This window comes from Heteronotia binoei, chromosome 1 (assembly GCF_032191835.1).
Source record: "Heteronotia binoei isolate CCM8104 ecotype False Entrance Well chromosome 1, APGP_CSIRO_Hbin_v1, whole genome shotgun sequence".
NCBI classification, from domain to species: domain Eukaryota; kingdom Metazoa; phylum Chordata; class Lepidosauria; order Squamata; family Gekkonidae; genus Heteronotia; species Heteronotia binoei.
The window spans coordinates 47,793,573-47,818,105 of record NC_083223.1 but is presented as its reverse complement, the minus strand read 5'-3'; the positions used below and the strand labels follow the sequence as shown (position 1 = coordinate 47,818,105).

Below are 24,533 nucleotides of genomic sequence, written 5' to 3'. Positions count from 1 at the left end.
CATCTGCTGAGCTATATTTACTGAATGCTGTACAGGACAGGATCCTGACACACATTTCAGTCCTAACCACCGACTTCAGGTTGCAGGTGGAAATTAGGTGCCTGTGGAAGCTTTTTTATTATTTGAGGCATTTTTGCACAACCCATTGACGCAACTGCTTAAATCCCACTGAGCTACTCAGGTAAATTTGCTAGGATTACATATTTATGGTCAAAAGACCATCACATAAGCAATGTTCATCAAAGATAATTGTCCCAAAGAATCTCTGCTGAATAGGCCACATCCATCCAATCACTGATGGCACTTGCACAAGCACCTCCCCCTGCCCTTAAACATAAGTTCAGCCTTTTGGCTAGTGTGGGATGGGGTGAAGATGAGTTTTCCTGATGGGTGCAATTCGTGACTTCCAAGTCAAGGTGTCTGGGGATGAGCATGTGCATGGCAGGAGCTATTCAGCTGCTCAATAAGAACTGACTCAGTTGAAGGTTCTGAGCTTGAGCTGTTATGCATAGTCTGTTTTTCAGGACCTTGCAGTTCATTTTCTTGCAGCTTCCACAGAAAAAACAAGGCCACCAGCAATGGGCTCTATCTTAGCCCAGCAATCTCAGCCATTGCATCCACAGCTGCAGTGGCATCTGCCAGTGGGTTTCCCGGCATCCTCTTGCATGGTAGGAGCTATTGGGATTAAAACTGTGGATGGCAGAGGAGAACAGGGGGGCTTTGAGTTGCTTCTGATAAGCTGACCAGCAGTGTACTGAGCCCACCCCCAGCTTCTTGCATCAGTTGTGTCTTCCTAAACTTGGCTATAGCCACAGTGTTCCTTGTGCAAGCTGTCACTGTGACCATACAAGGAACAAACCCTCTCCTTTCTTCAGAAACACGCCATCATGAACCAAAGCCTGGGTCCCTCTGGGTCGCCACTCCTTTTGCAAGTGATCCAGCCCAATGGGTCCTCGAGATTCAATGCACACAAATAAAGCAGACCTTTGTAAAAAAATGTATAAAGATTTATTGAGTAGACTTTTGAAAAAGACAAATATTACGATGCAGCACAGTCTCCACCGCTTAACAGCGAAGAAAACAAGAAAGCTGACTTTCTAATACATTCAGTACCTGATATTAGATGGCACGCCTTGGGATACAAGAGTCCAAGCAAGAGGCTTAAGCGTTCTCTACATGGCTTTCCGTTGTGATGTAGCATGATATAGCAAGACCAATAGCATAGCGAAATCTAAAGCCGGCATGGCTTCCCTCTGGCCTAATTATAGTCTTTTGCCATCTGGCACCAGGTGGTCTCCCCAAACCCAATCAGGGAGCTCGTTTGATGGAGCTTTCCAGAAGATGTTAACATCCACTCCTGGTTTCCTCCTCCTATCCAGTTACACAGCAGAACATTGGTTCTCACAATTGACCAGTTCCCACATTCTTGGCCTTGAAAGAGGTAAGGAGAATGTCAGCAGGAAGTGCCAATTACAGACACTTGCAAGAAAGAACATTCCTGCTAGTAATCACGTTAGCCCTTGAGGAGAAGCAAGGTGCCTTGCCTCACACAGACCAGATGGCATCTCTTCCACAAAATACTCATCTTTCCCCTTGGCTCTGTGCTTTAGAAGAGCCCAGGAGGCATTGGGTTGGATTGAGATTAAATTTCCCAATAGGAGAAAGGCACTTTTCTGCCTCCCTCTTCCCACTGCACCCCACTACTCTCTATGAAAAGCTGCTCCTGTAAGAGAGACCCTGAGGAATGACTGGAGAGGGGGGTCTGCAGGGGTATGGGTAGAAATTGCCAATATGCTGAGTTCTGCAAAGAGAATGAGTATTGCTGCTCTTGCATCATAATACACAACTCTCACATGCTGACTATAACCAAGTTATCAAATCTGTACTGTGAAACAATAGGAATTTGTGCTAGTTAAAATGCCCAACTCTCAGGACACACGTTAGTCTCTTCACAAAGCTGCCATACACATTCAAAGGCACTAAACCTCTGAATCCCAGAGCCAGGAGGCAACATCGGGGGAAGGCCTCGGCCTCTGTATCCTATTGTTAGCCTTCCAGAGGGACTGGTTGGCCACTGTGTGAGACAGGATGCTGAGCTAGATGGACCACTGGTCTCAGACGGCTGTTCCATCTAGCACCGTACCACCAACTCAAAACAGCTTTGCAGCAGTTTAGGCTGAATAAGGTCCCCCCACCCATAGCTGCAATCAGATCCTTTAACAAGGAATACTTGTAGCATACTAGGGTTGCCAACTCTGGGTTGGGAAACATCTGGAGATTTGGGGGGTGGGGTTTGGGGAGGGCAGGAACCTCAGTGAGGTAGAATGCCATAGAGCCCACCTTCCAAATCAGCCATTTTCTCTAGGGGAACTGATCTCTGTCATCTGGGAATCAGTTGTAATCAAAGGAGCTCTCTAGGTGGCACCTGGAGGCTGGCAACCCTATCCAGGCTATTCTATACACAAGCATCTGGAACATAGAGGGCTCCAGGGAGCTGTACTACTTGGTATCAAGGCTATGATGACTTGTCCTAGCCCTCCTTGGGCTTTGGTGCTCTTAATGACTGAAGCAGTAGTCTTGTTTCCTTTAGTAGAAAGAACTGAAGTCACCACCAGTGCTGTTTTCCACCTGTACTTTCTCCTTCCCCCACTCCAACTCAGGCAAAAGCAGCTGCCTCGTTATGTTGAAAAGGAGGACTGTGATAATGGTAAAAGAGGAGCGGCACTGCATCTTTGCCCTTGCAAGCCATAACGGTAGTGTATTAGGATCTGCTCAATTTCTCTAAACAGCTTTTTGAAACATTTCAGGGTTGAGAGAAAACCATAAGGAAAGCTGTTAAAAGCTATCTGCAGACAATCTTGATATAGGAATATTCAAATAATAAGATACATGAATAGCAGAGATAAAATGCAGGAACTTTGGTCAAAGATCTATTTGACTGTTCTAACATTAGACTAGTCAATCCTGGCTGTTTCCAAAATGCATGCGCTTAGATAACATCTATAATCTTTTGGTGCTGTAGTTCTTTACTGGGTATTGCAAAGAACATTCCTTGATTGCTGTAAAGGACAATATACATTCAAAAGCTTGTAGAAACTGGGACACATTGACCTGGATGCAAACTTGCCCTTGTGCAAGCGGAAGGGTATTTCACTTGTTGATTCCCACTCCTACACCATCACATAAGGGTAGTTCACTTTGTAATAACCTGTAAAGAACTACACCACCAAAAGATTATAGATGTTATCTAAGTCACCTTTGAGAGCACCCATCCTTAGGATAAGGTATTGGGATGTACAAAAGGCTACAGCGGAAGGGAGAGATGGAAAAACCCCGTTCTAAAATGTGGAACTCCGCTCAGTTTATTGACTCTCTCTGACCCTTCAATGAAATAATTCTTTGGATAAGAGTAAGTTCTGAACCAACAGTCCCTTTGCATGCAAACAGAATACTGAAGTACTCTGTGTAAGCCCTACTTATTGCCAGAAGCTTTGTGTTTTCAATAAAAAAATAATTCTGTAAAAACTGATTTTATTACATTGTACTGGGAGTTTTTATACTCCTCTCACAAAGTTCTCTACTATGTATGAAATCTAAAATTATTAGGTTATAGAAACAAATACCCAAAAGGCACAAATTCAAGTATTAGTGTAACAAGTATCCATGAAAAAAATGCACATTTGTCACAGGTTTGGTTAATTTCTATCAGATATGTAAATACAAATGTCTCATAATTAAGGCCATGCGCTCTTTCTACTTGTAGCAGACATCTGATCCAGCTCATGTTTTATACAAATCAAACTTACGAGTATGGTAAAGGAATTGTAAACCACCCCCCCTCAAAATAGCGGTCCAAACAGAAATACATTATTGTTTTCACTGTTACTGTCCACGTGTTTCTAAAAAACTTGTGCTCTGATCCAGAGATCAGATTTCTTCCAGCCTTCACTAGCAGGTGGAGAATGAGGCATTTGTAGTCTCTCTGCACCACAGTCACTGCCTTTCCATGAATTCGCCATCAAGAATCTCTGGATAAGGGGCGAAACTATCCATGCAAGCCTGGGTAGGGGCACGAAGGAGAATCCATGTGCAGCAGCATTTTTTCCGCCTGGGGAATCACCCCATGTTATATCGGGGCCAAAGCACAGAATTGAGTGAGCAAATTTTTAAAGAAATCTTCACTGAAATAAACTAGAGCTACCAACGTGCAGTGCTAAATAGACTGCAACTCAAAACAAAGTTCGTGCCTAAAAACTGCAATCTGTTTTTGCACTTACATCATATGAAAGCCATGATCAGCAGTCAAAATTTTTTATCCCTAAATCAGGTTCTCCCTCCACAACTGAAAGGGTCAACATCACCCATTTTACTTTATAATAGAGTCCACAATCCAGCGCACAGTTACACCTCTCTAAATCCTGCTAAAATCAATGGGCTTAAAGTTGTCAAAGTCACTACTGGTTTCTGGCCAATTACCACAAAAGTATTCTTAGACTCAGATCTGCATTTAAGCACATCACTACTGCACCAGTCCCTATCACACATTCACTTTGCACCTTAGAAACCTCAATTGGCAAAATGTTCACCCTCATTTAAAAAGAAAAATACTGGGTTTTTTTTTAATTATTTGGGTATGTTAATTGCTAAATGCTCTAATCTAAGAAGTCACTAAATGGTTCAGCCGCATTCCAGCTGAAGTCAGTCAAAACCAACTATAACTGGGTTGGGGCTTTCATATTAAGAAGATGAAAACGGTCTATCAGTGTTGTTCAACTACAAAACTGTACATTATAAAAATATTAACATGTACAATCTAGTGTCAGGCAGATTACGCCACAGGCTGAAGGAAATGTTCAACTCAAGACTATAGAAAAAAATCAAAAAAGATTCAATAAACTCTGAGGCTTTAGTTTCTTTTCTTTAAGTGGGGTCTCATATATTGAAACTAAGGAAGATCATACACATGGCCAGCATCTGCAGTAAGTCACCTCCTTGTTTCCCTTCTCAATATATATACACATACATATATATACACACACACACTGTATTTGACTAATGAAATGGCTTTAGATCAAGACGTAGAACACGGAGCCGAAAGCTCAAAAGACAGAGAGACAGACTAGCACTCTGTTTCCTTGCTGTCCACTCTGTGTTGCCGTTGTAGTTTGAAGGATGACGCTTTCTCACTCCTCGTGACAGGGTTATCTGTCAGGTCCTCGAATGATTTGGCAGTTGTGCTGTTGTTTGGGAAAGGATCCTTCTCGAAACAGTCGTCTTCCATGTGAGAGTCTGTGCTTGGGTCCTCTTGAATGGTGTCCATCCTCTGGTGGTCCAGTTTGGGGACCACTGCTGCCACAGGCACTGGCACCACAGGCTGCAGGGGCTGGTGGCGACTCGTAGATGGTGCAGCAGGAAATGGTTTGACAATTCGGACCGACGCTGAGTCCATGCTGCTGAGCATTTCCACATTCTGCAAGAGGTGAGTGGGACAATTACAGAAGAACGCAGGGAACAGCACTACCACTTGTACAAGATCCCAGAGCCCTCTATGTGAGTAGGACGTGCTCTGCCTAGAGGCTACCTTACCTACACAGCATGTTTTAAATGGGAACCTGCCTCAGAGCTTGGGTTCTAATCAGCAGGCTGAGAAGAATTCAAGGACAGGATTTTGCCAGTGCTTGGAAATCAGAATTGCAGCAGCCCAGCATAGGTTTGAGGAGGGAAATGTCTCTGAAAATTATGGATATTTATTATAGTCCAACAATTCGCTCAGTTTCATCTCTCCAGAAACTTTGGGATAGATGTTGCACATGGAATGTGTAAAATTTAAATATTCAGGAAGGCATTTTTGTAAAGGAAACAAGGCTGTAGTATAGTGAAATGGTTCCAGAAAGGGCTGTTATGATGATAGAGGAACACAATCAACTTCACCTGCCTAAGGGATTGTTTCTGCTGCTTTGTCTTCTACTTTTGTAATCCATGTCTGCATTGCTTTTGTTACAACACATCTCACTTGTAGGAATTTTATGATCCTAGACCAGTTACACTGCTTACTGGATGTCCTTTTCTGCCTGACTGCACTGTTGTTATATGCTATAATATCCCTTCAGTCTCAGAGAGAGAGTAAATAAATAAATAGTCTCCTGTGTATCACTGATTAAAGCCAGACAAAAAAAAAAATAAGACTTCTTCAGGAAGCTCATGGACTTCTGTGTACCCCACACCTACTGCTTAAGAACGAAGACCCAGCCAGCCAAGAGAACTGCCAAAACTCAGTACTTAAGCAAAGCAGACATCCTTCTCTGGAAACCGTTTTATGTTTACTTATGCAAAGCACACTGGGTCTGGTTTTCACTGCTGAGAAATCTTTACAAGCTCTGTCAAGAGTATGATACTGAAGACATTCTTTAACAACATACTTACACTGGGGCCAAAAAGAGACTTGGTGTTCTCTTCATATTGCTTATCCAACTTTTTGTCCTATTAAAACAAACAAAAATCGGTTCTCAAACTGCTTACCAAAAGCATATATAACCAACTCTCCAGGCTCCCAACAAGAATCCAAGAGCCGGGGCAGATGTTATCACAACCAGCTTACCTATAGAAATTCCTACTCATACAGAATGGCAGTAGAATGTGGGAGAAGAGAAACACATAAAAGTGTGTGTGTTTCCATAATTAGAAAACCACATCTTACAAACTACCCATGTGATCAGTTGTTTACATAAGTAAATCAGCTGTTGGGTCTCTTGAACTGGCTTCCCAGGCTACCCAAATTCTCTGATATATAACAAAGAGCATGGACATCAGGATTATTCTGTTTAGGTGATGTATCTATAGGGATGAAATAAACAGTCAGCATTTAAAAGCCTGTAAATGCTAGGAGTCAGATATGAACAAATGTGTTTGGGGAGAAGGGAGAGAGTGAATAAAAAAGGAGAGGCTCCTCACATTAGTTGTCTTACTTTTAAATGTTAAATTACTTATGATCTATGAGAAAAAACCCCAGTATATGACAGTTACCAGGCTAAATGTAACATGCAATAGCACAAGTCATGCTAGACTCTGAAATACTTCTGGAAAGCGCACCAAGTTCAAACCAAATTAAGTGGATGTCTTAAAATTCACTTTACTCACCACACAATGTACAAGAATGCTCAGAGGAATCCAAAACAGCAAGGAGAATACAACCACAGACCCTACTATGTTGTCTGCTAGAAATTTTCCTGTGTTAAAAAAAAATGAAGACAAAAAGAGATGCCTAAATCATAGCTGTCTCACTCAACATATCCTTGGCCACCAAGATGGGCCCAATCCCTCACATCTTTTTCAGGAGACCAGTCAGTCTGATGTCTCAAGATCACAAAACTCATTCTGTGTTGAAAATGTACTGAAATGAATATTCAAGATATTTAAATGTTAAATGGTGTACTAGGAGGTCACTCCCATTATTTCAGAATAATTTGTATGTGCATGTTGTTACATGTCAGCTTTAAAAATCATAATGCGGCAGAGAGAAATTTAGATATACACAATCTGATTATTAAAGAAAATAGGAGACTATATCGAGTTAGATGAAGGAGATCCCATAATATTCTTTCTGCAATAAGCCAATACTATGAACTTTCATTAGTTCAGCAATGATTCAGGAAGCATTCATATCCCTTTTTCAAATGAACCTTGCCAGTTATTTAGTACTATTTTCAGTATTAAGCTTGACATTCTACATCTTTTGGTTTATACAGAGCCAAGCACACCGCTGGGATGATGTACATTTTTTGTAAGTTTCATAAGATTATGTACATTTTTCATACCAATTTAAACATACCTTTAAATCTGTATTTGGCCACATCAATTACAAGCTCTTCCTTAATCTGAAGATAAACTACATTTTTTTTGTACTGAATATTAGGACAGACTAAACCAAGACATTTCTCATATTTTAATACAGCCCAGAGTTATCAAATAAAATGGATAGCTGGTAAGTTAGGCAAAAGAAAGTCCAAAACACAATACAAAGTTAAGTTACCAAATGCATTGTTATAAGGCAAGGGTCACTAGTTTAAATAGATCCAAGAGGGCAGCCATGCTGGTCTGAAGCAGCTGAACAAAGCAGGAGTCAAGTTTCAACTTTAAGACCAACCAATTTTTATTTAGAACGTAAGCTTTCGTGTGCTCTTAAGGACACTTCATCAGACGAGGAATCCAGCACAGTGAGCAAAGCCATACATAGCTGAGCAGAGTCATACATAGCTGGTAGGCAGCGGCCTACCATAATGCTATCATAATACCACTGCCTGCTCAGCTATGTATGGCTTTGCTCACTGTGCTGGATTCCTCGTCTGATGAAGTGTCCTTAAGAGCACACGAAAGCTTACGTTCTAAATAAAAATTGGTTGGTCTTAAAGGTGAGACTTGACTCCTGCTTTGTTCAACTAGTTTAAATAGTTTCATAAAACAATAAGACAGTCCTCATAGCGTGTCTATTAAGACCTACTAGCTATCATGGTTCAATTAGAATTGCATCCTATAACTTGTAAATAAAGGCAAACAAAACAATAATTGTTTTCAAATATGGCTAGCAAGCTTCTAAATCTACTGGATCATGTTGGAAACAGGACACTACACAAATCTTTGCAACACAGCAAGGCAAGACATGTGTTCTTAGTCATCACATCTTTGATGCCTTTTGTAAGAAAAAGTCTGAAGCAGAATTGTATCAGCAATATGTGAACACACCACAATGAATGTCATGTAGTACTATTAGGCTGGTTTATGTTCACACTAAGTAAACGACAGTATATGCCCTCAGATTATGTGGCGGGGGGAGGGGGGCCAGAATTTAAAAAACTCTACAATTACTAGATTACTATTTTTAGTACAGCTATGGGACCTTTTAAGCATGCCATAGCTTAGGCCTTCAGCATGTCTAAATCATAGAGAAAGGTCATTAAATATGCTGCATGGTATTTTAACGTAGGGATGGGCATGAACTGGCTCACAAGCCAAAATTTGGTATGAACTTGGATCAGTTTGGAACCCCAAACTGATGTTTAAGGAAGGTGCCTTCCCCGAACATTAACCGGATTTTCATCTGGTTTGGTTCAGCTATTTGGGACCATTTAAACCTAACAGCTGGATAGTGCAGGGTCTTCAGCTGAACTATTAGATTTAACTGGCTAGCAGCCATTTCATCAGTGGGTTTCACTTCGAAGGCTCACCACAGCTGGGAGACAGGGAGACCTGAAATCTCCAGGCCAGCTTGATCTGGGTGGCGGCCTTTTGGATCTGTTCAGGGTCCACCCTGAACCCCAAACCAAACTGTTTCTTTAGGTTCATGCTCATCCCTATTTTAAACTACTACAGGAGTTACTGAAGTTGTTACATACAACTTTTGTGTATTATTTGCTTATGCTCTGAGGCCAAAAGTTGCACCTCACACCCTCCAGCCTAGAAGAGGCTAGCCTCTTTAAATGGCATGTTTTTACAGTTCAGCCTCTTACATAAAAATAAATGTGGTTTTGCACTTTATTGCCAAACAATGACTACAAAATAACAATTATCAGTAATCGTGATATAAAGGTCTGATATAGAAACCTGTCTTCATGTGCAGAAATCCAATATATTTCACACGAAGAACACAGAAGGTTTAAGAAGAAAAGTTGTGTATTTCAAGACACAAAATAAATCCTTCTTACCAAATGTATTGATGCTAAGTTGATCGATGAAAACCCAAAGTCGTTCAATCACATCCTGTACTCGCTTCTCACATTTACCCTGTGAGACACAGCATTTGCTTAACCCATTTTAATACAACAGACATTTCAACCAAACCATCATGAGAGAAGGAACGGGCCTCACTGGGATGGAAGAGGTTGTGAAACCCTATGAATTGGTGCAGAACCCAAAAGTACCTACAAGGTCTGATAATCAGACCAGGGATTAGCAGCAGTTCCTCCATTCACATCAGCAAGAATGGGCATTCTCAGGCACATGTTTTCTGGGTGGAGGACCTGTGCTATGAAATGGGATTTCAGAAGACATAAAGAAAGCCCCAGCCCTGCAAAGGTTCTTGAGCTCTGTAAAGCAGAGCTCCTCTGATAAGCCTTTGATGGCCTGTGAATGCAGGCTGTGGTTTGCTTCTTTTTTACATCTATTTCTGTTGGTGCACATCTGCGTTTAATTTACTTTGTTTACACCCCACCTTTCTCTCCCAGGCTGACCCAAAGCAGCTTACATCAATTTCCTCTGAACAGCCTTGTGAGGTAGGTTAGGGCTGAGAATGTGTGACTAGCCCAAGGTCACCCAGCAAGCTTCCATGGCAGAGTGGGGATCTGAACTTGGGTCTCCCAGATCCTAAACTCCCCAATCAAGTGTACATAACTCACATTCATGTCACAGAATCCCACAGTGCACGGCTTCCCCTTCCTCAAGTATAAGAAATTCTGGTTGAAATCCACATACGGACTGCATCTCCCATGTTCATCTCGACAGCAGACCTTGCAGGAATGGTCCGTTTCTGAAATTAAAAAAGCCAATTACATTTCTTTCGCAACTGCTTTTTACTTAATTACATATTGTTCCTTATACAAAGGGAAACCATTCCCCTTGTCTGTCCTGTTCCCATAAACAAGCAACAAAGGTAGTCAAAGCAGTAATGGAACCAACAAGCTGAACAAAAATGCAACCGGCAGGAAAGAGGAACACTGGAATACACCAAGTCTAAAAAACAGAAAACAAGGGCCGGGGTTGGTTGAAGGTCCCTCAGGAGCCACCTCTCCCTCTCTAAGCAATTGAACGTAGCTCTGCTCCTCCTCCTCCAGTGCTGCTGTAATCCCTTTCATATCCTTTAACGAAACAGCAGCCACTTCTCTCTTCTTGCTTTTATGCAAAGAAGGCAGCACATACATGAACCTTTGCTTTGGACAGCATAAGCACCCTTTCCCATCTGCTTCTGCTCCTCCACGCACACCCACCTTGCATGCACGCACAGGAACGTTACACAAGGTCCAGATGGGAAGGGCCCCTGCCACTGACTTTTACTGTTTGTGTCAAAGCTACTATTTGCCTCTTCCAGGGAAAACAGAGGCAACTGTATATTTTTCCTCTGCAGGACAAGTTACAGTTTCAGGGGAATGGGGGGTGGGTTGCTTTAGAAAAACAGCAAAAGAAACGTTAATATATTGCCTCAAGCACACTTGCATATACATAGGCCTAAAGATCCTGAAACCACTGTTAAAAGTTGCATTTGTGAAGGTGCTTCCATGTGTCTCCTCTTGTTTTCTGGGTAACAGGGAAAATATGAAAAGGTAGCAACTACTCGGAGCTTGGGGGACTTTCAAAAGGAAGCCAGCAGTTTTTTCTCACCGTTACAAGCGCATGAACTTAGGTTCTTTTCCCTCTCACAGAATGGGACGCATCCCCCATCTTTGCACTTTCCCAAGTCCACACAGACTGTGTCATCCGGAGCATTCCCAGGAGGAGGGCACTCACTGCTATTGCCTAGAAACAGATTTGGTAAGAAGGAGCTACTGCTTAGTATGAGCATTTCTGGGTACCAACAGGTTACTAGTATCCCACAAGTGTGATGCACAGAGACCACGAAGAAGATCTACCTAGAACATGGTTCTTCAACCTTTCCAGATTCTAAGAAGGCCACATGACAAAAAAGAGTCAGAATTAGGATCTCACTGGAGTGAAAGCCAAGGCTGCGGGTAGCAGACCAAGAGAGTCAGGGACATGAAAGAGAAACCAAGAACCAAGAGATGTATCACAATGAGGAACAAACCAAGGGCCAGAGCCATGGAACAAGAACCATCTCTACCATTAAGTGGCTATATCTTGTTATCCTGATGCTCCATGGAGCATGGAGCATTCAACTCACAGCATTCTGGACCAGCTGGCGTTTCCAAGCTAATTTTGTGAGCAGACCAATGTACAGTGCATTACTGTAGTCCAGTCTCAATGTTACTGTGGTGTGGATCCAGGTGGCCAGGTCAACCGTATCAAGGTACAGGGCCATCTTACAGTCTAGGCTGAGTTGGTAAAAAGATTTTTGCAGCTGCATTAACTTGCTTTTCCAGTAATAAACCTGGATTCAGTATGACCCCAAGGCTTTTAACTTAGATAGCAAGGGTCAGCTAAACTCCAACAAAACTGGGAAGAACAATATTGTTCAAGACCCCTGCCTTCCCAATCAGCAGTACCTCTGTCTTTTCAGGGTTTTAGTTTCAGTTTGTTCAGTTTTAGCCAGTTAATGATCATGGCCAGGCAGTGATTCAGGATCTCTACTGCATCACCAGGAGATTTGGATGATATATAGAGATGAGTATTGTGAGCAGCAAGAGCCCCATGGTGCAGAGTGGTAAAGCTGCAGTACTGCAGTCCATGCTCTGCTCATGACCTGAGTTTGATCTCGGCAGAAGCTGGATTCAGGTAGCCGGCTCAAGGTTGACTCAGCCTTCCATCCTTCTGAGGTCAGTCAAATGAGTATCCAGCTTGTTGGGGGGAAAGCGTAGATGACTGAGGAAGGCAATGGCAAACCACCCCATAAAAAGTCTGCTGTGAAAACATCGTGATGCGACGTCACCCCAGAGTTGGAAACAACTGGTGCTTGCACAGGGGACTACTTTTACCTTTTTTACCTATTGTCGGCAGCCCCACAACTATTTGTCCTAAGCACTTTACATAGAGACTGAAAAGCACGAGAGATGAAAGTGCGTCCTGTGGAACCCCACAAGATAGGTCCCACAACAATGACAACAGGTTTCCAAGAGCAACCCTCTGAATCCAACCCATGAAGGATGCTTTGAACCAATTAAACGAACATCCTGATACCTACTTAACTGCCTCCAGGTGCCTCCACAAGATGGCATGATCAACTCTACTGTATCAAAGGGTTGCAGATAAATCCAGCAAGAGCAACAGAGAGGCTTGGTCTCCGTCTACACTCAGATGGAGGTCATCAACTAAAAACAGAAGAACCATCTCTGTCCCATAACCTGGTCTGAAACCAGGTTGAAAAGGGTCTAGAGCAGATGAATACCCAAGAAAACTTAGGATTGTTTCACTACTGGTCTTTCAGTCACTTTGCCGAGAAAGGGTACATTAGAGACTGGGTGATACCTGGCCACATCATTTTCTTTAGGGATATATTTTATTCACATATACAAGTATGGCTATATCCTAAAAAGGTCCAGATTCTGCACCAAGGGACTAATTTCCCCCAATTGCTATCTATGTTTAAACAAACAGCCATTGTACGTTTTGTTTTTCGCCCCACCTGCCAGGTGGTTCTTACGTCACGAGGGTACATTCTCTTGGAACAGCACATTCTTAGACCACCATTCATTACAATTACCCAGCCACTACAGGCAACAACACACTTATTCCAAAATCAACCATACAGGTTGTTCTAATGGAAACCGAAATCAGGAGAGAATAAAAGATGCACAGTGATCGGTTTCAAGGGGGCATATAATAACTAAATAAAAGGACACAATAACACACCTGTGCAATAGGACTCTCCCTTACAAGTAGCATTGATGGCTTCTTGGCACTTCTTCTGTGCACTTTCAAACTGGCATCCTTTACAGCAGGGGCTGTTCCGATCACTATGAAAGGGTGGTAGAAAAGCAATAGGAGAAAGAATGAGTCAACCCAACTGTGTGAATTTTCAGTTTACAAATTCATGGAGCAGGAAGAAGCTTGGAAAGATATGTAATAGACACAGCTATAACGATAAGCATAAAAGTTAAAAGTACCTTGATTTAGGGAGGCAGCCTTCAATTGTTCTCTTGCCTACCCAACAGAGTTATGAGACTCAAAAGCTCATACCCAAAAAACTTTACTGGTCCTGAATGTGCTACTCGACTCAAATCTAGCTTGACCTTTCTCATTCACCTCTACCCTGCATACAATATAATGAAGGTATAATGATGCCACTTTCTGCTTGCAAAGACAAGCACCCACTAACTGTTTAGCCCCATAATTTTTTTGCAACTAGGACTCTCCCCTTCCCAGCAGCCAACTTACCTACATGTTGCATTTGGCTTCAGTGTGCATTCAGATGTGCAGCAAGGATCAATGTACCGATGCAAGAGGCCAGGGTCACACTCCTCGCCTTCATCCACTCTGGAATTGCCACACACTTTGTTGTTGTGCTCTTTGAAGCACTCCGGGGCTTTGGTTTCAATAGTCCGAAGGATGGATTCTTTACTGCAGCTTGAAAACATCTAAAAACATTGCAGGACAAGAGAGAGGGGTATAGTCAGGGTAAGAAATAATCACTCGCAATTATATGCCCCCTACAGATATGCAAGCATGCGTGAAATAATGAACTTGGCCCTGAATTCAGTTTCCCAAAAGTATCATTTTTGTGTTCATTCACACTTGTTCTGAAGAATCTGTGAGGTGCTGTCTGCATTCACACATAAACAAAACACACACATACAGCCCAATCACCATGTCATTAAAAATCTGAGAAACACAGAGTACAAGTTCTGACCAATTATTCCATTCATTTCAGTCAGGCTTCAATGGGATCTTTCTAGAGTATGTTCGAAGAATCAGGTAAATTTCTTTACAGCATCTCAGACACCCTAATGCATACAGTGTTCTGATTACACCAGAAAAATACCCATGGTACAAGGTTGCCTGGGCATAAGTGTCAAGCATATGTATTTTTGTTAGTATAGAACTGTATTGTTTATCCTTGCTCTTTGCTGGTGCATATCACAGCCATGTAACCCATTCTCTAGCTTACACCTCTTGTAACAAATGCAGGAATGCCAGCTTTGAAGATAACGCCTCTCGGGACAGATTCCTAGGCCTCAGCCTGGGACCCAGGATGTTATTAACCACAAAAGATAACTGAACCTGTGAATGTAGCACTTCACATGCCTATGTGAGAATTCCTAGCAATCTTTAGTATTCTTTTGATGTACTGCTTAAATCCAGCTGCTATACAATACAATGTATCACTCTCAATATGGTCCTTTGATAAGTAACATGGATTATCAATAAACTAATACTTTGTTTCTAAACATTGTTTGGATCTTTTGAAACTCCTATGCTTGACAATAAGGAGTTTTGTACTATAAGCTCCCAAAAAGGACTACAGTCAAGAACTTGTGTTCTCTGCTGCCATGTCTCCACAAGAGATTAGACCAAAATTCATAGCTAAAAGGAAAGGGGTTCTTTGGACTGCACTTGGGATGTGTGTTCAGTTATTTCCAGTCTGAATAAATATCCAGGAAATACTGATAAAATGCTGGTATATTCTGTGTCCAGATGGTATCTGAGATTTTCTGGGATACCAGTAAATGCATTCCAAAGAGTTCCAGAAATATTCAGGAACAATTGGGAATATTGGGAGCCATTTTTTTAAGACTTTCAGGACTTTTACCCTTTAATTTTACACTCTCACTCTCTCTTGCTGTCTCTCTGTGTGCACACACGCATGTGCGAGATAAACTATTTGCCAGGACTTGGTATTGGCAAGAAGTTGTTGCCCTGAATTTGGTTCTTTCAGTTTTGCAACATTATGTGCTCAGCTCAAGTTGGTTTGACCTTGAGGGTATGTACTAAAACAAATGACAGGATCGCCCTTCAACAATGGGTGATGATGGAACGCCCACTGGATATAATGGGAGCCCTGGGATTAAATTAAATACATCACAGCACACAAAAGTTGCAATGAAAATGTGGAATGGATTTACAATGAGGATCTCTGGGACCAGGTAGACTGCTCTGGTACTGGGATGACAGCCCCCAAAGCAGAATTATGGACTCTGGTACTGGAATCAGTGCTCTCAGGATGGCAGTCCTGGCTCCCAGTATATCCAATGCACATTCAAGCATCTTCCATTGTTGCCAATGGGCAAACCTGTCATTTGTTTTAGTACATCCTGTTTTATTAAATCAGTTTGGCTCGGATTCCCAAATCTGACAACTACATCACAACTTCAAACATTATTCTTATAAATAAAATCGATCACCACTTCCCAAAGCACATCTTTCCTTGAAGAGACTACAGACTGTACAAAAGAGTCCCTTTTTACCAATTCTGGGTCAATAGGATACACAACAGGGCATAGTTTTCTTTGCAAATGTGACTTTGGTGAACCATTCTGATCTGAGGCCTGCCTGCACTCTGTTGTCAGTGTTCAGAACCCCTACTAGTTTTAGAAGAGAACAGGGATTCCTTTTGTAATGTTTTTTTCCCTGCACATTATCAGAGCCTTCATGCAATCTGTATAGTCCTAGCCTGTGATTTTCCACTAAGGATAACCACTTTGTTAATACAGGAAGTGATAAACACACACACACATTAAACAGGATTTTAAAAATACCTTGTTGTTTTCATGATCTCCACTCACAGCAATTGGATACATAACATATTTCCCTCCCTGATCTTCAGTTGGAGCACACTCTGGCAGTCCATCAGGATCATGCTCTGCTCCAAAGTTGTGCCCTAGCTCATGAGTGGTCACGAGGTCTGCTTCCTTGTTATAAAAGAGAAACACATGTTAGAAACGTGCATTGTGTGGAACAGAGTGGACTGAAATGTTTGAGATCCTAGTCCTATTGCATTGTTGGATTTTATTGATTCATTAATTTTTATACTGCCTCTTCAGGAACTTGCCTAAGGTAACTTACAGAATAAGAAAAAAATAAAATAAAAAGCAAAACATCAAAAGATATTGATTAAAATCCAGCATTAAAAATTCATCTCAGCATAAAAACAGGCCACTGACAGCTCTGTTTACAGAACAGAATAGTATTAAAAGATCAACCCTTTAATTTATGGCCTGGGTGAATAGAAGCATTTTGGCCTGGAGCCTTCACGAAAGCAGCACAGGCACCAGCAAACCTCAATGGGAATGGCATTCTATAAGCAAGGTGCCATTACTAAAAGAAGTCCAGTCTGTGGTTGCCACCTGCCTTACCTCGGGGGGAGGGGGGGCACAGAAAGCAGGGCTTGTGAAGCAGATCTTAACTCAAAGACTGGATAAAGTGGGTGGAGATGATTCCAAGCCATTTAGGACTTCAAAAGTAAGAACCAACACTCTGAATGTCCCTATAAACAAACGGGCAGCCGCATGCAGATCTTTCTGCATTGGAGTGATATAATCCCTTTATCCTGCCCCTGACAATAGCCTGGTTTGTATATTTTGGACAGACTGAAGTTTCCAGACCATTTTCAAAGAAAGCCTCAAATAAAGTGCATTATGATAATCTAACCTGGATGTAACCAGAGAAGGGCTCATGGTGGCTAGATCATGGTTCTCAGGGACAGTTGTAGCGGGCGTATCAACTGAAGTTGATAAAAGGCACAACATGCTATAGAGAAGATCTTGGCCTTTAACTGTAGGCCAGGATGCAGCTCCCCCAAGCTATGAAGGAACAGTCCTTCAGGGGAGTTCAACACCTTCCCCCCCTCCCTAGACCACCTGGCTCCTGGATGTCTCATACTGTTTAACTGTATCATCTTACACTGCAGAACCCGTGTTGATTCTTAATGACAAAGGTCTGCTATAAAGTAAAAAAGAAAAAAATATATCAAGAATATTATTTGAAGCCCCAGAATGTGACCCAGTTTAGCATGCTTATTTAGTAAAAGTATTTTAAGTACCATCCCATGTTAATTTAATAACATAATAGCAACAAATATTTGAACTGAAAAATCTGATTAGTGGGAAAGCACAAATGAGGTATGACGGAAGGGTTATATTCAAATAAATTCAAGGCTATGCAGAAATTATTTCAACAGAAAAATGAATTCCAGGCTATGCAAAAAAATTTCAATAGAAAAATAAAGCACTGGAAATATTTTCAGCTCCACATCTCAGTCAGCAATAAAGACAGAATAATGATATACATAGAGACAAGCTAACAAAAGTAACTCTGGCCGTTCTCCAAAACCAAAATAAAACACAACTATTTATTACACCATGCAAAGAATCTTACAAATGAAAACAACATATGTAGGGAACCACCAAAAACTCAGAACATAGCAACAAGTTGAAGTTCCGCATCCACTATCAGATAATCACAACAATGGCTACACATGTACGTTAACCAAAGCACCCAACACATTTCAGCCCTGATATATACAAACGTGTTTTGGCCCCGATATGTTATATACAGACACAGAATATTTCCCCATCCTAGACCATTCAGACAGTTCAGTATCACACTAGCTCCCTCCCTTCCTGTTCCCCCCTTTCTCTTCCTCTTTTTTCCCTACCCTCCCTTTTAGAGTTTGAAGCCTGGTTACACAACCTGCAGTAGGATTGCATTATCCTTCCTCCCCTCTAACACCTATATTACACTTCCCTTTATTTTTCTTTGAATACTTTGGTCTCTGGTTTACACATGAACACACACTGGGAACTTAACTACAGCCCAGGACAGATCCGTATATGTAAACTTCTAGGAATACTTCTGACTTTTATTGAGGCATACTGCTACTTAATTAACATTCAAATTTAACTGTACTTTGTGATATGCCATTGATTTTATTTACAGAATAGTAGTCCTTTGTTACCATCTCTGATGAGTGAAGGCTCCTCAGTTTATGTAGATTTATAACCACTATTTGGAGTGTCACATTTTTAGTCTAAGTAGCTACCATTCTTTATAAAGGTTTTTTGTAAAAACATATTCTGTTATCAGTCAGCAGCTGTAATTTCCTCATATCAGTATTTTTTTTTTATCAGCTTCAGGACAAGCTGCCTGGCCTGAACAAGATTTTTTAACATTAATATAGTTAAGTTTTATGTGTGTGTTAGTGTAATATTGACCACTGAAGAAGGCCCTCACAGCCAAAACGCATTGGATCCTTTGCTTAATACACACGTGTAACCATTATTGTGATTCTCTGTTGGATGTGCAACTTCACCTTGTTGCGGAATACTACAATTGGAGTTTTTAATGGTACTCTACATAGGTAGTTTTTAATCCTAAGATTCTGCGCACTGTTTAATTAATAGTTTCATTTTAATTTTTTAGCTACTCAACCTTTTGGTTCCAGACTCGATTTTCTGGTTCGTTCCTCCCCCCACTTTTTTCCTCTCCTGTCTCCAAAACTGCCCAGACATGGAATGTAAGGTTTGCCAGTGTTGTTGTCTGGTCCTGCAACCCTTTTAACCCTCAGAAAAATCATTACTGGGGCCACGATGCCCATGTGGAAAAACAGCTGCATGGGGTGGGGAGCCTAGAGTGGCATTCCCTTCTCACTCCAGCACCCACCTCGTGCAACTATGCCATGCAAGTCCTGCAAGACAACAGGCAAACAAATTATGCTTTGAGGAAAAGTGGGTTTGAGCAACCTGGGAGATTATCACAACAAGAAAACCCTATCCCATATGAAACACCACTACCCTGTATTCCTTGTGCTGTTCTGAGCCATTGCCTTGAACTAAAGGATCACTTCAACACTAATGGGAAGGAAACAAAAAGCTCTTTCAGACATTCATTGTTCTTTGGGCTTTATTGTCACAGTACTTGAAAAGAACTGCATAGAACTAAGATCAGGCTAACCCGCATCATGCAGATTATAGCATGCCAGAGAGATAACATACTGAAAGATGATACTGATAGAAGAAAATGACTTCTGAAGCTAGCTGTGCAGTGCAATCCATAGCAGTTACATCTTTCTAAACCCGCTTAAAAATATACTTTGAAGAACACAACTCTGCTTAGTATGGCACTGTTAGTGCTGTGCAATGTTAATTTACAGCGCCAGTCTAAGAAATGTAATCCCTCACCATTACATTTCCACCAGCTAGACCAAATATCATCAAGCTGAAGATAAATACAGCAGCTCACTATTACCGCTGTCTCTATGGAGAGACAAGAAAGCAGTCAAAGGATAGTCTGTCACCTTCTAGCTCACTTCCTATCATCAGTCTCTGAATCCAAAAGTCATCAAGACCAACAAAAGCTGTCATAGTAATACCACTCCCTTGAAACTCAGTGCAGCATGGCAACTACCCATCTTCACTCCTTTTAGGGAAGGTGATCAGAGTTCAAGGGCAAGTGAAGACAGTCAGACAAATCCAGCAGGGAATGAATGGACATAGGCATTTCTACACAGGGACTCAACATTCAACACTAATATATTTACAAAGCACCAAGTTAACTTGATTCCGGAATCCTTATTATTAAACTATAGACCAGAAATAAAAGCTGCTAAAGTGGTACATAAAACAATCGCCTTACTTTTGTTTGCAGCTAGATGGCCAATATAGAGCAAATAGAAGCTTGATAAGACCCCAATCTCAAATCTCTGGATTTTGCATATTGTGGCAAAACTAGATATCACAAAATCAATGAAAAACTAATTATCAATCTGATTTTGTAGCAATATGGTTTCCAATTTTGGAATTTCTACAGTAGCACACTGAGACACCTAATGTTATAGATGCCTTGCATTTATGGCAATTGTTACTCTATAATAAGATATATTCCTATTCTGTGAACACAATGTCATATCTATGGATTATAAATTATCACATAACTCTTGAACTCCTTAGAAAAGTGTAAAACGCTAATGTTATTGTTTAATAATAAAAGTTTATTGGGGGGGGCGAAAGAATGCTCAACACTAGTTAAAATGATGATATGAATCTACTGCTTAATAATGTTTTCAAGTCCCAGTTTGAGACCCAGAGCTTTTGTAGGAGGCAATATAAATACTTGTTACACAGATCAGGTTCTCTGACCTTAAGCAGGCAATTAGTTCTAAAGAGAGAAATTTTGTTCAGCTAATCAGAAGATGCAACATATCAGCACTCCAGATATTGCTAGATAAACAGTAAAGATAGGCTCCAAGACATTAACTTAAAGCCAACACATGCTGGAAAAATACCCACTTTTTTTTTTAACTATACCTTAGTAAGGATAGTTTTGCCATAGTTCTTTGTGCTGGTTAAGCCACTGTTGAGGTAGACATCCTTCCCAGCAGCTGCATTGTAATATGCTACAGGAATAAGAGAGCACATAAAGTCAAAGTTATAGGGCTGCACCGTTAATTTGTACAGCATTTGCATGAGAAACTCTGCTTCTTCAGTTCTCAAAGGACTTGGAGCTTCAATTTACACTGTCCTGGTAGATTAGTCTCTGACGAACTGTTAATCTAGGATATGAGTGCCTGGTGGCAGAAGTGTCTGGATGACAGCAGGAGGATTCACTGGCCTCTCTATGACATGGAATCACGCTGCCTCTCTTGTTCTGCACTCCTACCAATTTCTTCTCCCAGTACAACCAGACAGTTGTGAACTGTATGTGCAGTACAGCTCATATTCATACAGTGGATGTCATTTGTCAGTAGCTACCCTGAGCCACAAAGGCCAGATATAAACAGTCTAATAAAAATTGTCACTCTTCTAATTTTGACAGAGAATTGCTCTAAGAATCTGCCAGATGTATGAAGCAAGACTATAAACATCTGAGCAAGAAACAAATATGTTTAGCATCATGGTCTTAATAATAAATGAGGATAAAATAATAATAAAAAACATGTTTGTGTCAATCTATAATGTATATGTTACCATTGAGAACACCTACAAACCCTTTAATAAGACTTCTTTATTGACTGTTTAAAAGATTTATATCCCACTCTCTCTAGAATTTGCCAAAGGTGGCTAACAGAAACAAATATACAATTTAATTTAAAAAAACAACAATTAGGCTACAGAATCAAAATTATCTCCTCATGTACAAATAACTCCTGCTATAGGGGTGAAAGCTAGTTCATTTGTACCCTACCACCAATTTTATCCTGTACCACCCCTTCAGCCACATTCCTTCTGGTGCTCAGTACTGGCTGGTAAAGGCTTACTTTGTGCCCTATTCTACTCACACAAAGAAATCTGGTTCAAGGGTCAATTTTGTGATAATGAACTGATCTGAAAATGTCTACACTGGATGTTTTATTTTCATCTTCAGGCACTTCTGCATCATTGAATGAATCAAGAAGAAGAAAAATCATGCCTTATAAACAAGGGAGAAAGTATTACCTTTGGGACAGATCCCACCATGGCTGTTTTGTCTTTGAGAGCCAACATACGCCAATCCAAGAGTGCCCATGTCAAAGTCTTGGTATGTAAAGAGGTGTGCAAGGCACACATGAGCTGCCTTCTCAGCTATATCATAGCTGAATTGCTGTGTGGAACAGATATGCCAACATGTTTTAATGAAGGGAAAATATTTACTTCATAACTTAGCAACAACAGATCAATAGACTAGACAGATTTCAGTTCACCATCATTAACTAGTTGTTACCCACCCCGTCCTCCTGTAATGACAGAAGAAATGCTTTCTCTACAAATAAATTTCAGTTGTCACTGAAAACCAAGTAAGTTAAAAATCTCAAAAAAAAAAAATAAAGAAAAAACATCTTCAAAAGATTTATGTGAAATGAATATTGTGGAGCTAATTACACCACACTTGATATGACCAGAAACATTTTTGCCACCGTTTTAGAAAGTAATAAGAGGAGGAAAATATAAGGCATGACAAATTGCAATGTAAAAAATGTTGGCCTATTTCATTCTAAGACAGTGGAGGCAATTATTTAAAAATAAAAGATATTAATTATATCTTGCAATTAATTGTTGTGCATAGTCTTCTAGATTCCCCAGACTAAAATAAGCTCTTAAACATATTCCCCTGAAAGCATGTTTCTCCCTGTGTAACTTACATTTCCACAGTCATAGACAATCAAATCTTTGTAATCCAGTACTTGCATATCCAGAACACTCAGTTAACTGTCATCACCCAAAGGGCAAGCTCCTTAGCCGCCATACTCCGGCATCTTGTGACAAACGCATGCATCTCTCCCACCTCTTCATCTACTGCCTCCATCTATCACTAGGCTTCTGACAACCAGCACCACCAGCAGACATCACTGGGTGCCTCCTTCCGCTTCAGCCTGCCTTGTTACAGAGGTTTTAGGTTTGTCTGCCTCTGGTGTATGAAAGCTCCATAGCTCAACAGAAAGGGGAAGACACAGGGGCTATCACTATGATGTTCCCAGTGGTGCAGGGTTTGGTTGTGTGGATTCCTCTGGATAGGGGATAGAGCACAGCAAGCCGGAGTATCTTTCACACTTGATCACCTGGAAACCTCAATTCCCCACTAGCGTCTGTTAAAGTTTTTACAGCACTTGACTGAATCAAGACATACAGGCCCTGTGCCTTGCTTATAAATGGCGTGGTTAATGATAATACTGTAGAAAAACACCCAGCCTACCTCCAACAGGTCCTTTACTTCCCAAGCATCCTTCGCTTCATTTGGCTGACTTTTTGCCATGTTATAATGTCTTTCCCCAGCGGATACATTCTGAGGATCACTATGAACAATAATCTTTATTTAAGAAAAAATTAACAGATTAATGTGGGGAGATTTAAGCAAGGAAGTGACAGCAAATCTATGAAATAGCCTGCCTCCTTTCAACCTTACAAAATACTGTATTTCCTCAAATGCAAGGCGAGGTTGTTGGGGGTTTTTAACCAGGAACTCCATCTCAAAGGGGGGAGGGGTGTCTTACATTCATGTACAAGTTAACAGTTATGTCCACTAATACATTTTTTTTGTATGCAGCATTATTTGGGGAAGACGGGACATCTTATATTTAGGGTTGTCTTCCTCTTGGGTAAATACAGTAAAAGGAAATCTTGCCATGCTAAAACTTTTCAGCCACTGCAGAAGACTGCTTTCTATTAGCAAAGGTTCCTGAAGTCTCGATCTACTTTATAACTACCACAGAGGAAAATTCTACACACATAGCAAATTAGAGCTGCGCACCATCTCATTAACATTTTCCAAGTCAATGCTCCATTTCAATGCTGTACAAAGGATTCTCATTTTAGTCGCCCAGGCTCTGTATCAGACAGAACTTATACAAAGACATTGTACACTGAAGTACAAGTCTCAGCTTTCATTCAAAAGGTTGTGGTTATGTCAGGAAGTTTAGAACATAGGCAGATAATGACTAATACAGACAGAGACAAAAGGTATGACTGACCAAGACTGCCAGTGGCAAGAACAATTAAAACACTGTGATGGTGTAAGCAACCTTGTATAGTTGGACAGATCAAATGAAATCAAAGGTCACGGCATTGCACTAAGAGCATTACATGTGGATTTCTTCTGGTAAAGAACTGGATCACTGATACTTTTGCATGCTCATCTACACTCATTAGCGCCCCACTTTTGCATGATGTTATCAACTTAAAACCGCAGCCTCTGTGTCCTATTCACAGGGGCACACACACTAAAGCGCAAAGATTAGAAAAAAAAGAAGGCTGTTTAACCAAAGGTCAGAATATATTTAGAGCATGCCTGAAGCACTAGTTTCTTGTCTGACAGGAAAACAAGATGGTGGAATGGTGATGAAGAGTTGATAAATACTAGGAGATTGCACACTTTGGTGTAGTGGCTAAGTGCCCGGACTCTTATCTGGGAGAACCAGGATTGATTCCCCACTCCTCCACCTGCACCCACTGGAATGGCCTTGGGTCAGC

At 41.1% G+C, this 24,533-nt stretch overlaps 1 protein-coding gene across 1 annotated transcript in view; it reads right to left on the bottom strand.

The window, feature by feature from the left end:
* Positions 1–3,514: 3,514 nt before the first annotated feature.
* Positions 3,515–24,533, bottom strand: part of ADAM17 (ADAM metallopeptidase domain 17) — a 36,667-nt gene continuing 15,648 nt past the window's right edge. Inside the window, exons 8-19 of the mRNA XM_060234058.1 lie at positions 23,260–23,373; positions 22,026–22,170; positions 20,898–20,986; positions 16,353–16,505; positions 14,035–14,234; positions 13,510–13,613; positions 11,368–11,502; positions 10,389–10,519; positions 9,699–9,777; positions 7,138–7,226; positions 6,424–6,480; positions 3,515–5,470 (exon numbers count right to left, since the gene is read on the bottom strand). Coding sequence (XP_060090041.1) covers positions 5,120–5,470; positions 6,424–6,480; positions 7,138–7,226; positions 9,699–9,777; positions 10,389–10,519; positions 11,368–11,502; positions 13,510–13,613; positions 14,035–14,234; positions 16,353–16,505; positions 20,898–20,986; positions 22,026–22,170; positions 23,260–23,373 — 1,647 coding nt within the window. The 3' untranslated portion in view covers positions 3,515–5,119. The remainder of the gene's footprint in view (positions 5,471–6,423; positions 6,481–7,137; positions 7,227–9,698; positions 9,778–10,388; positions 10,520–11,367; positions 11,503–13,509; positions 13,614–14,034; positions 14,235–16,352; positions 16,506–20,897; positions 20,987–22,025; positions 22,171–23,259; positions 23,374–24,533) is intronic.